At 41.1% G+C, this 14,253-nt stretch overlaps 1 protein-coding gene across 1 annotated transcript in view; it reads right to left on the bottom strand.

Annotated features, from left to right (window-relative positions):
- The window catches only part of PLA2G4B (phospholipase A2 group IVB), an 89,912-nt gene that overhangs the window by 12,290 nt on the left and 63,369 nt on the right, over positions 1 to 14,253 (bottom strand). Inside the window, exons 9-16 of the mRNA XM_089523148.1 lie at positions 13,355 to 13,456; positions 12,363 to 12,400; positions 10,288 to 10,423; positions 8,516 to 8,652; positions 6,716 to 6,938; positions 5,747 to 5,864; positions 2,719 to 2,856; positions 1,070 to 1,195 (exon numbers count right to left, since the gene is read on the bottom strand). Coding sequence (XP_089379274.1) covers positions 1,070 to 1,195; positions 2,719 to 2,856; positions 5,747 to 5,864; positions 6,716 to 6,938; positions 8,516 to 8,652; positions 10,288 to 10,423; positions 12,363 to 12,400; positions 13,355 to 13,456 — 1,018 coding nt within the window. The remainder of the gene's footprint in view (positions 1 to 1,069; positions 1,196 to 2,718; positions 2,857 to 5,746; positions 5,865 to 6,715; positions 6,939 to 8,515; positions 8,653 to 10,287; positions 10,424 to 12,362; positions 12,401 to 13,354; positions 13,457 to 14,253) is intronic.

A 14,253-nucleotide genomic window follows, 5' to 3' on the forward strand; every position in this document is an offset into this window, starting at 1 on the left:
AAAATGTATTTCAGATTCCTAGCAAAACTGATCACATTTTTGTCATGTTTTTCAATTTAGGTATGAAGTAACAAATGAATAAATTTAAAGTGATGTAAAAGTGACTGGAATTGCTACATCATTTACAGCCTTTAAATATATTCCATAAGTAGATGGGAAAAGAGCTACATCTCAGTGATAGAGTACAAGTCAATCTATCTCTTGTCCATACAGTACCTAGCTCAGAACGATTCAAGTCTAAAATCCTGAACAGATGCTATCAGTTTATGTAGACTAAGGGGCTGTACAGATTGTCCCTAAGGGGTGGCAGGAGGCCGCCCCTCTCCTGGCCGGATCAGGTTGCCACGGACCCCATCCAAATGGGTCAGGAGGTTTTGTGCCTCTGGAGGGCGCAAAAAGGAGCCGCAAAACAGCGGTGTGACTCTATGGCGTACCTTCGGCACGGCGTCATTTGGATGCAGCGCCAGAGGTGTTTTATGATGGCGCCATGGGGGCAGAGTGAGGGCAAACATCATCGGGACACTGCGCACTGAGTCTGCCAACAGGCCAGCACTTCCTGTCAGTGTATATAGGGCCTAAATGAACCCAGACGAGTCAATGGGCTATAGGTAGCAGTTTTCTGTGTTCTTAACATAGGCCTCTAGTTTATTAAATTTTAAAAAATTAATTAAAGCCTTAAAAGCTCATAGAAGACTTAGCAGCTGTTCAACAGAAACATTATTTGTTCTGTAGAAATACATGTCAGACCAACCAGCTTCAACACTGTGCTGAATCTACATGAGAAGTGCAGCAGATTTGCTTTTTAATCTCACACACACATATATATATATATATGCTCACATACATACAGAGAGAGAGAGAGAGAGAGAGAAATATAAATATTGAAAACATCAGTATTAGCCATTACAAGCAATTCAGCTTTATGATAAAGCTGAAGGAAGACAGGGATTTCCCATGTAACCAGGAAGGCATGATAGCTGATTTTAGACTTCTGATTGATTGACTGATTGATTGATAGCCAAAAATATGATGGGCATAGAATAATTGTGTAGGCATCAATGGATAACACTGAAAGTAGAGAAGTTCTTACTCTTATCTGCCATATCTTTGATCCATCGTTCCCAAAATTCTGCTGGTGTTGACGACCAGTACAAACCATCCAGCAGATTCCGAGAGAAAATGTTGGTCCAGATACCTGCAAGTTTAAGCACCTGATTCATCAGTACAAATTAGTCAGCATCATCTCTCAACAGAATCAATATGTATCAGCTCACCAGATCAGGAAAATATGTTAGCCATTAATCAATGGCACATGAGTAAATGAGCATAATTGAACAAAATTAATATAGCCATTTTGTACCCAACTATTAGTCAAACTACTGTGATCACTGAGGCCCAGGACAGATGAGCCAAAAGTGGCATGCCGCCACCGATACTAAGGTTCAGAAGTGCGCAGTAACTGCACGCTCCCAAACCCTAGTGTGTAATGGTGGTCGCATCATGGCAGCGTCCTGTCCACACATGGCTTGGAATACTTAAGGGAACACCTTCTTCTGTACTGTCCGTCCCGCACATTGAAGTCCTCAAGTAAGAATTTACTTCAGCCAAAAAAAGCTAGGCTAACGTCTGTCACTCAAAAGGCCTTCTCTACTGCTGTGCTGAAGTTGTGGAACAACCTGCCGGAAGAGATCCGCCATATCTCCACTCTTACAGACTTCAAAAAGGCTCTTAAGAGGGATCTCTTCTGGTAGGCCTTCCCAACTTAGCTAACTCTAGCTTCCTCCCTTGTGCATGCTTATAAATATGATCTCAATTTTCTGATATATGTCTCTCTGCCTGCCAAATTGTTTTTAATTTTAACCTAATGCTGTATTGCATTTTATTGTTTTTAAACTCTGATTATTTAATTCTAGTTTTAATATTGGGGAGGGGGTTGGGAAGGGACCATTTAGTATTTTATTGTAATGTATTTTTACTGTTGTAACCCGCCCAGATTCCTAGTGATTGGGCGGGCTATAAATAAATTGTTTTATTATTATTATTATTATTATTATTATTATTATTATTATTATTTAAACGAAGTGCAGCATACAGAAGTCTCTGCGCATCACTTACATCACCAGTGCACCAATGGCGAACTCGTAACGTGTGCCGGGCACCTTAAAAAGAACCCATTTTTCCAGGTTCTTTTTACTACGGAGGGACACCGCGCAGTCTGCCTGCTGCGCGCGCACACACACACACACACACACACACACACACAGAGAAAATGTCCCTATCTGCACCAGAGTTTATCCATTGGCAATCTCCCATCCAAATACAAACCAGAGCTGACCCTGCTTAGCTTCCAAGTTCAGATGGGATCTGGTGCCTTTAGAGTATTTAGGCACGATAAAACTGTTAGCCAAGTTAGCCAAGTGCTAACCATTAACTGAAACAACAGTTCCTAGAGAGCATGATAAAATCACAAATAAACTATTACTTCCTCTGGTACAAGGTTGTAGCATCATACACACCCAGTTAAGCTCTTTTAAACTCTATGTATGATGAAATTGTTGTATAACAATTACTAAAAATAATACAAGAGATCAATTTGTTCATTAGTATAATTTGATTGCTGCAATGGAATATTAATAACTTTGGAGAAAGAATACTGAATGCTTAAGACTGTTAAAGTAAGCTATGAGTTTGTTGGTCTCTTCCATGTTTTTAACTCACCTTCCAGATAACAAATCCGAGATTCTGGGATCTTCTTCACAACCTTTCCCATGAAAAATTCACTATCAAAATCTTCTGCACGAATGTATGCACCATATTTCTGGAACCCCACTTCATAAGGATTAAACTCCACCCATTCTGCAAACAATATGACAGAAAAGACTGAATGTTCCTCAGCTCAAAAGTCATATCACTAATACAAAAAAGAAATATAAAATTGTCAAGCAAACACTCCAATAGATATGCCCATTCAAAGGCCTGGTACTGAGATAAGAAACAGAGAAATCCACTTTTCTCCCAAACCTAAATCCTATGTATGAAATAGCAGCTAATGATCTATACTACAGAAGTACTTGTACTAATTTATGTTTATAGAACAAAAGCAAAAACAACAAATACAGAAAGCAACAAAAACATTGTGAAAAGGAATTTCTTATAGCCATGCAATTATTTACAAAAGAAATTTTGGAGGGCAAAACAATGGAGACTTGTTATAAGACTTGGATATGGAGGTACTACATCATCTACATAATTGACTAAATAAGGCTGTAACTGCAATTTGAAATTCTAAACTATTGTTTTTCATTGTAAATGTTAAAATAGTTGACACTGAGAGAGAGACTCTCTGTGAAAGAAAGCAGATTATTCTAAATGAGGCTAGTACAGGAGAGAAGTTAGCATTATACTGGATCCTTGTATCTCTTAGGACTATATCACACGAGGCTATACAGCTAAATTTTAACAGGATAAAACATATTTGGCCAGTACTTAGCACACAACATCATGTCTGTCCTGCTGCTGCCTTGCATTCCATTCATTACTGTAGTGCACCTTTTCACTAATGGGCAAAATCCGTCAATAGGCTCTCAATCTCGCTACTATTCCATTATTCCCTTTGTGCAATAGATCCCTTCTGTGTCAGCTCTGCTTCTGAGGTAGTCACATGGTGTGAGTAGGTATGCTTCTGCTCTTCTCCCTTTCTGCCCCTGGCAGCGATTGTGGATATCAACACCTCCCTGAAACCCCACAGCAGCTGGTTTCAGGAGGCAGTTGACATGATCATTTGTCCCTCCTGCCTCCCAAAGTACAGGACTGCTGAGTGAATGTGCATGCAGCAGCCCCACACTTCAGAAGGAGGTGAAGCAGTGATCACAATTGCCAACACCTTCCCATTGTGTGCACATTCACATACCAGCTGGCTTCAGATGGCAGTTGGCAGCTGCAATCACTCATTCCCTCCTCCCTCCTGAAAGACATGTTTGACAGTGTGGAAAACAGATCACACAACCTTGGATCACTATCATGGGGGAAACTGTGATAAGAAATGATGCCTAACTGGTATGATTCCATTCTTAAAAGAGTACAATTGTGGCGGGACTGCAGACTTGTGTGATAAAGACCTTAAAATGTGAAAGAGGAAAGAGTGGTAGATTAGATATTACATCTTTCATTTTCTGTTTTTAAGATTCTGTAACTCCTCACAGAATCATGTACTGGGAGAATCTAACATAGAGGCGAAACAGACAGGCAGGAAAAAGCAGCTTGAAGCTGTTTTTCTGAAGCCACTCCCAAGGCAGCTGGAGTTCGCATATTATGGCGTGACTTCAAGCCGCATCTCTGGGTACTTTTTTTTACTGTTCTCCCCACCATCCCTATCCACCCTTTTCAGGAGTGAACCACCTTCTGTCCCTGTGAACCTGTATACATTGGCTTGTGCAGCGCTTGACCAGGACAGGGCATCAGAGCCAAGGTGTGCCAATGTAGATACTGGCAAGGTACAATCATGCCACCTTTCACCCCTTTCACCTCATGACTGTCTCTTTGGCTGTCTGTTTGGTGTATGTTGTACTCGTATCCATGAGAGCTGCCATCTCTTTCAGGGCCGTCTGTAAGCACCTGTTTTTGGTCCACAGCATTGCCGTACCAACCAAACCACCCGGCAATGCTGTGGACAAAAAAAGGAGCCAGCTAGAGCGGCTGCACATGCCCCCGTGTGGGCAGGGAGGTGCTGTAATGACACCGCCCACACGTAGTAGGGCTCAGGACCATGAGGTTGGTGCGCAGTCCTGAGCCCTACTATTGCCTCCAGGACATTGCGTCCTGGCAGTGTGTACTGGGCCATGGTTTCTTTTGAGGCATTGCCACCCTCACCACTTGGGTACGGCAGCTCCATTCCTGTTAAATGCACTCCTGAGATGAGGCGTTTACATGCACAATCAGGCGTAGGGCTTGGAAAAGACACCCCTTTAGAGCCGCACTGGTGCCAGTGCATTTATACATACATGCGAAGGCACACATTTTCCAGGAAGAAGTGGGAAAATCCAGCTCCTATTTAGTCTGGCTTTTCTCCTCGTAGCATGGCTTGGGTGCACTTTCCAGCCGGCTTCAAGGCATGCATCATCTAAATACCTAACCTCGAAGGTGGCCAGAAACCTGCTTATTTTGTGGCCCAAGACAGATGGGCCGGAAGGGGCATGGCAGCAGCGACACTAGGGTTCCAGACCATGCAGCCACCGCATGGTCTGGAACCCTAGTATGTAATGGCGGCAGCCTGATGGTGGCATCCCGTCGGCATGGCCGCTGCCATTTTGCTGTAACAGATGCATGGTGTCCACACATCATGGCACATCCGTAACGTCACGAGTGCACCATTGGCGCACTCACATTGTAACCTGGGCACCGGTAAAGGAACTCGGAAAAAATGGGTTCTTTTAACTCCGGAGGGACATTGCGCAGTCTAGTGGCTACGGCGTCCCTCCGGAGTTAAAATGAGCGCCTGCAGGCCGCCGTTTTTGGGCGGTCTGTACACCAGGCCAGGTTTGCCCCATAGTTAAGCATTCCCACCACAAGCCCTGTACAATATGTCCATAACAATTCCAGGAAATGGAATATACAATAAAATAGGAGGATCCTAAATCGGTTCAGGTCAGTATCAATTTTCCTTCCTCCTATCTTTCATTGCTTGAAGCATTCAGCAATGACCAAAGGAACTACATCATAGTAGAAAAGTTCTTATGAGAACACCTACCTCTGAAATCAAAGGTGCTGACATTTCTGTCTTTGACATTTATAGCTGTATAGATAGGGAATGGGTTCTGGCCTTGAGCCAAAGCCTGACGTTGTTCTGAGAGTTTACAGTCATTTGGCTAATATCAAAGTAAATGCAGGGGGGGAAAAACACAATTACACATTAGAACAACTTGGAAATCACTTTCAGAAGTGGGTCTTTTTATATGCATCTCATATATTCTATTGGGCATATAAATTTCAGTTTAAAAAAAAATCAGTATTTCTGATATCAAAAAGTTAATTAAAATATCACCTGCATAGTGCACACTACTGCCTGAACTATCAGCAGATATTATAGATATGTAGATATATGTATGTATATATATATATGTGTGTGTGTGTGTGTGTGTGTGTGTGTGTGTATACACATACACACACACACACACAATTACAGAGCTAAAATGTTTCACTCTAGGAAAACATTTTAAATCCCAGTCCAACACATTTCTTGCCACCTCCCCATTGTTCCTGGTCCCTTACCATATTGCTCCCAGCTATTCCTGATTCTCACAGTAATGCTGAGGAACAAGACCTCCCCATGCAAAATGCTATCTAAAAACATGAGATATTACATTTTTTTCCATCTAAAGCTGTTTTCTCTGTGTTCTTTCAACTAATTAACAGTAGCTTTCTAGATAGCAATAGCAATAGCAAATACATTCCTATACCACTTATTGGTGAACTAAGAACTGCCTAAGCAGTTTACAATGTGTAAACTAATTGCCCCCAACAAGCTGGGTACTCATTTTAGCAGCCTATGGAAGGATGCAAGGCTGAGTGGATCTTGGAGTCTAGGATCGAACTCACAGCAGTCCATTTAGAAGACAGAGATGTCCTTGTAAATATAAAGGTCCATCAGTGTCCCTGTGTCAAGTATATTAATCTCTAGTTTTGGGCTGAAAGACCTTTCTTTATATTGTCAACATACCTCATCATGCAAAACAGCTTCTTGAACCAGTGCCCAAAGAGATGTAAAAGATGAAAGGTGCCCCATTTCAACTCTCTCCACCAGCTCCTTGTGATAATACTTCAACTGTTCTAAGGAAATAATATTTACTTTATTCTTCATCATTTGCTTTTTAACTCTTTTGATGGGTTCTTCCAAGCTTTTATATGACCAGTCAGCATTTTGGTACAAATCTGTCAAAGTCCTAAAACAGGGAAGAAACATCAGTATTTAAAAAAAAAAACAAATAAGGATTTGTCTGCTAGAGGTATATATATCAGTATATATATCAGTATATAAATGACAGCCATTTGTGTGTGTGTGTGTGTGTGTGTGTGTGTATACACACATACACACACACACGGTACATATATAAATGACAGCCATTTGCAGAAATGATTCAGAGTTAGGAGTATGTGTGCACCAGTTACATGATTTGATTCATTTCCTAGTTTGGCACTTTGTAAAATGGCCCAGTTCAGCTCAAACTGATTCAAAGACTTTGGGATGGAACAGACAGCCTGAAAGGGGTGGCTTGAAGCCACCTCCACTGAAGACACATGCCGTGGCCCCAATCCACCTTGAACCTGACCCAAATATAAGTGTAAAAGATCCACTCTTATTTGGGCCAGGAAAGAGGTGTCTTTCCCGGCCCCGCTGCAGTCCCAAGATGACATCAAGATGCTCCAGCGGCATGTGGAGTGTCTTGAAGCCACTCACGTCTGGCAGCTGGCTGGATTCTGGGTGGCTTGGGAGAGTGCAGCATGTAAAGAAGGCCATCTATTCCAGCCCTTTCCGATTTAGCATGTGTTTTAAATCTTAGCTGTTGTTCAGAAATGCAAACCCAAAAGCCTTCCACTATCACTAGAAATCAAGCAACTATTTTTCTGATTGTCAGAATTGGATGAAATTTGGAGTAGGATCCATCTGAAGGTATTTATGCCTTCCAAGGACTGAAACACACTGCAGAAATAATCTAGTTTGAAGCCCTGCTCAATACTTGGGAATCCTGGAAAATGCAGTTTGTTATGGCACCAGAGCATTCTAACAGAGAAGGCTAAATGTCTCACAAAACTATAGATCCCAGAATTCCATAACATTGAGCCAGGGCAGTTAAAGTGGTCTTAAACTGGATTATTTCTGCAGTTTGTTTTGGACCCAAATTTCAGATTAAAAACTGCAGGCAGAGTTTAGGAGTACATGTCACTATAGGTCAAAATGATGACTTCAATGAGGTCACTTGTTGAAATGTAATGAAAAATTTAGTTGTACAGTATTAATAAATTAATATCAATATCAACTGGTGTCAGCATCAACATGACCCTCATGTCTCTCTGCTCTTAACTAAAAGAAAGAAGCTGTAACTCATCTTGACAGAAACAGAATTTAAAGCCTGATCCCCTAATCTGCTATCTAATGAAATACAGCACACCCCTACCAACTGCAGACTTGCCATCCATCGATCTGAGCTTCTGCAGGTAGCAAGCTCTGACTTTTAAAATGGGTGCATGTGCATGCACGTGCACCCATTGAAAAGAATGGGATTTAAGGACCCATATTTTGGCTATCTGTGGGGAGGTATCCAGAACAGATCCCCTGCAGATGGCAAGGGACTGCTGTATATAATGTTATGGAAGTGATTGCAACCCATGGGAAACCATGCTAAAATGTGTGCTTCTTCCACTCAATTCAACTGAATGTCAGCATCCCTAATTTCTGTTGAATTATGCCCAGTATAATTAGGATTCTAGTTAAATATAACACATTTTCCTAAAAGCTTACCATGTTGATCCAGAAGCAGTGGAAATGTATGAAATACAATCTAACAGGTTCAATTTCTGGAATGCTAAAAGATGAGCATACAACGCTGTCATAGCCCTGAGTCCACCTCCTGTTGCCATAATAGCCACCACTGGAACCTGTTAAAAAGGTAAATGACATAACGAAAAATACAAGCAATGCCAGCTGCCCTGTCCTAAACTCCATCAGCCAAAATAATCTAAGATTACTGTACAGTATTACTTTCTGATAATTCGATATATGCAAGCTTTTTTCATGCACATAATTATTAAAAGTATTGTATATAAAATTATCTTCAGACTATGTGTTGAACGTGTATATAAAGAATAAATGAATTTCATTTTTAGACTTGGGTCCCATCTCTGAGATATTTCATTATGTATATGCAAATATTCAAAAATCTGAAAAAATCCAAAATCCCAAATACTTCTGGTCCCAAGCATTTTGGATAAGGGGGGCTCAATATGTATAAACCACTGGAACCACCACCAAGCAATAGGAAATTATCTATCAGATTCCACTGGCTGAATGTAGCAATCTGCTTTACCATATAAATCTATGGGGGTTGTCTGTTGTGGAGCAGAGCATCACTGAATTTATGGATTCAGAATGGGGTGAGAATTATATGGTTCTGTAGACAGAATCACAGAATCATATAGTTAGAAGAGACTACAAGGGCCATCACGTACAACCCCCTGCCATTCATGAAGACACAATTAAAGAATCATAGAATCATAGAATCGTAGATTTGGAAGAGCCCACAAGGGCCATCCAGTCCAACCCCATTCTGCCATGCAGAAAATCCCAATCAAAGCATACCTGACAAATGGCCATCCAGCCTGTGCTTAAAGACCTCCAAAGAAGGAGACTCCACTACACTCCGAGGGAGTGTGTTCCACTGTCGAACAGTCCTTACTGTCAGGGAGTTCCACCTAATGTTGAGGTGGAATCTCTTTTTCTGCAGCTTGCATCCACTGCTCTGGGTCCTGTTCTCTGGAGCTACAGAAAATAATCTTGCTCCCTCCTCAATATGACATCCCTTCAAATATTTAAACAGGGCTATCATATCACCTCTTAACCTTCTTTTTTCCAGGCTAAACATCCCCAGCTCCCTAAGTCATTCCTCATAGGACATGGTTTCCAGACCCTTCACCATTTTAGTCGCCCTCCTTTGGACACGCTCCAGTTTCTCAATGTCCTTTTTGAATTGTGGTGCCCAGAACTGGACACAAGTATTCATGACAGACAGCCATTCAGCCTCTGTTTTAAAAAATCCAATGAAGGAGACTCTAATACACTCTGAGGCGGTGTGTTCCACTGTCTAACAGCTATTATCATCAAGAGGTTCCTCCTAATGTTTAAGTGGAATCTGTTTTCCTATAGCTTCCATGTTGCAGTACTGTAGTTTCCAAAACGTCTCACCACTGGCTATGCTGGCTAGGACTGCTGAGAATTCCAATCCAAAAACACCTCGAGGGCCTTGTAATTCTCACCTCTGATTAAGGCCCAATAAACAATGAAGAAGGAAGTTCACAGGAGGAATATATGCATCTTCAGGAAAGGAAATACATCTGAATGATATAGCATTGTCATTCTCAGGGCCTCGATTATGTGAAACATCAAATCATCCATGCTTGCAGTTAGCCATATATCATATACAAAACTATGCAAATAAATTGTCTCCCTTATCCAAACATCTCTACTGTATTACCAAATGTTTTTAATGCTCTGCAAATCATTGTCATTATAAGTACCTCATGCTCCAGCAGGTCTCGTCTTAGATGGAAAAGCTTCTTCAAAGCATCAGCAACCACCTTCTTCCTTTTCTGCAGGAAATCCTGCTCATCAGCACAAAGCTCATATCCTAAGCGCACATCAAGATTCTGTGGCCTGGGTCAGAGGGAGAAAGCCATGTCATTGCCTAAGCATGGACTAAGGGACAGACTGTTTTCACAGCAGCAGCAGCAGCTACATAAGCTACATACAGTTGACAAATAAGGGGTGAAACAGATAGGCAAAATAAAACAGTTTCCAGCTGCTTTGAAGACAGGGTGTTTAGAGAATGCACATATCAAAAGCAGCTAAAAATTGGACTGAAGCCATGCTCCAGGGCTGAAAATTGGAGCAAAGAGAATTCCAACTCAAGGTGGAAAATGTGCATCTTTGTGCCTGCATATAAATGCCCTGATGTGTGTGCAAGGCTGCAACAAAGCAAATAAATGAAAGTGTGACAACACCAAAAGATTAAATTACAATATACATAAACCAGACAGTCCAACAGGGGGGCATGGGGTGAAGGGGGGTGAAGGGGGTGAAGGAAGCATGTATGGGGGGCCTCTATGATTGTACTTTGCCAATGTATCAATCACACACCGATGTACTGATGCACTATACTGGTGGAGCATCACATATGCAACAGTATGGCTGATCAAAGGGGCAGCCATGCAATGGGATGACATCTGGGCAGATGTGGGAAATACTTGGAGGTTGCAGGTGGTGTGTTTGTGCACTGGTGTATGGTTGGGAGGCAACAAAAAAAATTATTCAATGGCATTTTCACACATTTTTGACTGACTGTACAACTGTATTGCAAAAATTGGGAAAATGCTTAAATTTGGAAGTATAATTGTACTTTGGTTTACTTATTACACCAGGGAGTCTTGGTGGCACAATGGTTAAATGCCTGCACTGCAAGTCACACGATTGTGAGTTCTATCCCAGGGCTCCAAAGTCCACTCAGCCTTGCATCCACTTAGAGTGCTTAGTTCACTGATAAATGGTATAGAAATGTACATGCTATTGCTATATTAGCTCAGGAAATGTGAACTGAACAAATTTCTCTCTCATTACAAGGAGATAAATAAGTATCTTCTAAATTGATGTTTACTGTATAAGTATCATCCAAAAAAAGAAATAAAGCAAGAACATTTTTCCATTATTATTTACTGTGATACATGTTTATATTAGTAATTAATTGAAACCCATATGATGAATCAATTAAGGCCTGAGATAGACGGGCAGGAAGCAGTGTGCCTGTGCTGATTCTAAGGTTCGGGAGTGTGTACCAACTGCACACTCTAGTCCGTATGGATGTCACCTTCATGGTGGCTTCCTGTCCCCACAGGGGCCATCATGATGATGCAAGCATGGCACTGTGTCTGTATGTTGGGGTGCCACGCCTGTGTTACTGATGCACCAGAGTGCGCTAATGGCGCACTAATGGCAGTGCCCACATGTGCCAAAAAGTACCTGCTTTTATCGGGTTCTTTTTGGTGCAAAAGGAGCCAGCATGGTTTAGCTGCTGCAGGTTCCCTCAGGAGCAAAAATGGACGGCTTCAGTCCACCTTTTTGGGGTGGTCTGTCGAACCCCTAAGTCCTTCGTTCAACTGTTAGACCCTTCTATGACAGGCTCACTGGATCAACAGTACTTGCTAAGTCAGTACGCATATTAATTCCATTGATTCAATGAGTTTACTCCATTTGGAACTAGTAAATGGATTTAGTGTAAGATTTCTTTAAACTGTAATGAGACCATTGTCTCCATATGAGCCTAATATACGGAGCACTAAAATGGATAGATACAAATGCAAACTCAAAAGAAGGAAACCTAATGCAGCGAGCAAACAACAACAGTGAACAAAGTTGTTAAGCAACAAGTTATCTGCAAAAAAGGCATGACTTCATTTAGCTGACTGGCAAAAAATCTATAATTACTTGTAGAGCCATCTATTTATTATTTAGGGAAAGAAAGACTCTTGTCTCTTCTGCATGCCCTCGAAATAAAAGTACTAGAGAAGAGCACTTTAAAGAGATTAATGCAGTGTCTTACCAACCAGTTACTTGGAGGTACAACTCCAAAGCCGCACCCTGAAAGCAAACAACATGAGTATGAACATTTCTTAACGGGGTAATTAATTAGACATGTAGAAAAACTACAATGAGTGTGGTTTAGTGGTTTGAGAGCTGGACTACAATTCTGGAGACCAGGAGTTGAATCCTCACTCAGCCATGGATACCCACTGGGTGACCCTTGGCCAAATCACACTCCCACAGCCTCAGAGGAAGGCAAAGGGAAACCCTCTCTGAACAAATCTTACCAATAAAATTCTGTGATTGGGTCACCTTAGGCCAAGTAACCATAAATCAGAAAGATCTTGAAGGCAAACCATGACAGAAAAACTGATAAAAGTTCCAAAATATTATATTTTCCATCTGAACTGTGATAGCCACTGTATCCCTATTGTGCATCATACGTATGCACTTCTTTATGATGGACACATACAGTGAACTAAACTACCAGCTAACACTACTCTCTATTAATGACATTTAGATCCGGCAACCATGGATGCACTCTAATGCTCTCAAGAAAGTGCTCCACCTTCCCAGTCAAAGATTCACTAAATCAATGATAGAGCTTTGTTGGAGGTTTGAAAATTGCAAGTAATAAATCCAATGCTTTCTAATTCACAACATGCAGAAGGAGGAAGAGCACTTCTTGGTAGCTACTTCTTGATGGAATCCAGTGTAAGCAACACAGATTTTGTTGAAGGACTACTGATTTCAATAAGAACATCACTAAAATATCTGAGCCTGTATTCTGGCTTCATCTCTATGTACCTGCCATCTCTCTCTCTCTCTCTCTCTCTTCCAAGAACTAATCATGCCTGACCCTGCTTATCTTCCATCATCAGACAGAATCTGGTTTTGAAGTGGCAAGTTCAACATTTATGAAGTCTGTGTTACCACACTATTATTATTATTATTATTATTATTATTATTATTATTATTAGGTAAACAGGTATTTAAAAGAACAAAACTTGCCTCATCTACCAGTAGACCTACTCTGATTGGCAATCCCACTGGAAGCCATTTCAGAGGTAGAACTAAAGGGTAGTCAGAACCATTCTCTTCAGCTGAAACATCCTGGAAAGAAAAAACAAAACAAAACAAAAGGTTTTTACCAACTAACATAAGGTGCAAACATTATACTCAAAATTGTAATACTGTAGCAATTTTATTTTATTTTTAACCTACCCTTCAGCCATCAAATGAATTAAGGGAAGTTACAGCAACTACATATATGAGCAGAAGCAATCTTAGGATCTGCAATGCAGCCCAAACACAGCAGACCAGAACCTCTTGGTCCAAGAGACATTCTTCAGCCTAAAGTCTTCTTTCTGGACCATAATCTTTCACTAAAATTTCTCAAATAATGTTGTTGGCAAAGCCAGTAGCTAAACCACTAGATACTGGACACTTGCTACATGATAACAAAGAACTTAGCAATATAATACAGCGCTACTACAATGAATTTATTTGACTTAATAATCCTTTATACCTTGCCCAGTGTATGAGCTGCCAGAACAAGCTGAGCATTTTATTTCAGGATGGTGACTGTGCTAAGTTTCGCTAGTTAGAGAAGCCTTTAAGGACACTAGGGCAATGAATACAGAACTGAACATCAGGATTATTAAGCAAGAAAGTGGAAGTACAAAGGAAACTTCTGGTATATGAACTCAAAAAGAGCTGGCAAAAATGGGGGAAACCTACATAGATTACCCAAGGATGGAGGGAAGAGAGGAGACCAGTCTGCACAAAATGAGAAGACTGGACTAGATGTGGTGGGCCTCAGCAGATAATTTAATTCAGAGGTGGGCAATTGTGGAGGGTCCAGAGTCATCCCATCATATTTCTGACATTCAGATCCAGACCTTTATGGA

The sequence above is a fragment of the Sceloporus occidentalis genome, unplaced genomic scaffold (assembly GCF_023333645.1).
Source record: "Sceloporus occidentalis isolate IW3139 unplaced genomic scaffold, rSceOcc1.0.p SCAF_4, whole genome shotgun sequence".
Lineage (NCBI taxonomy): Eukaryota > Metazoa > Chordata > Lepidosauria > Squamata > Phrynosomatidae > Sceloporus > Sceloporus occidentalis.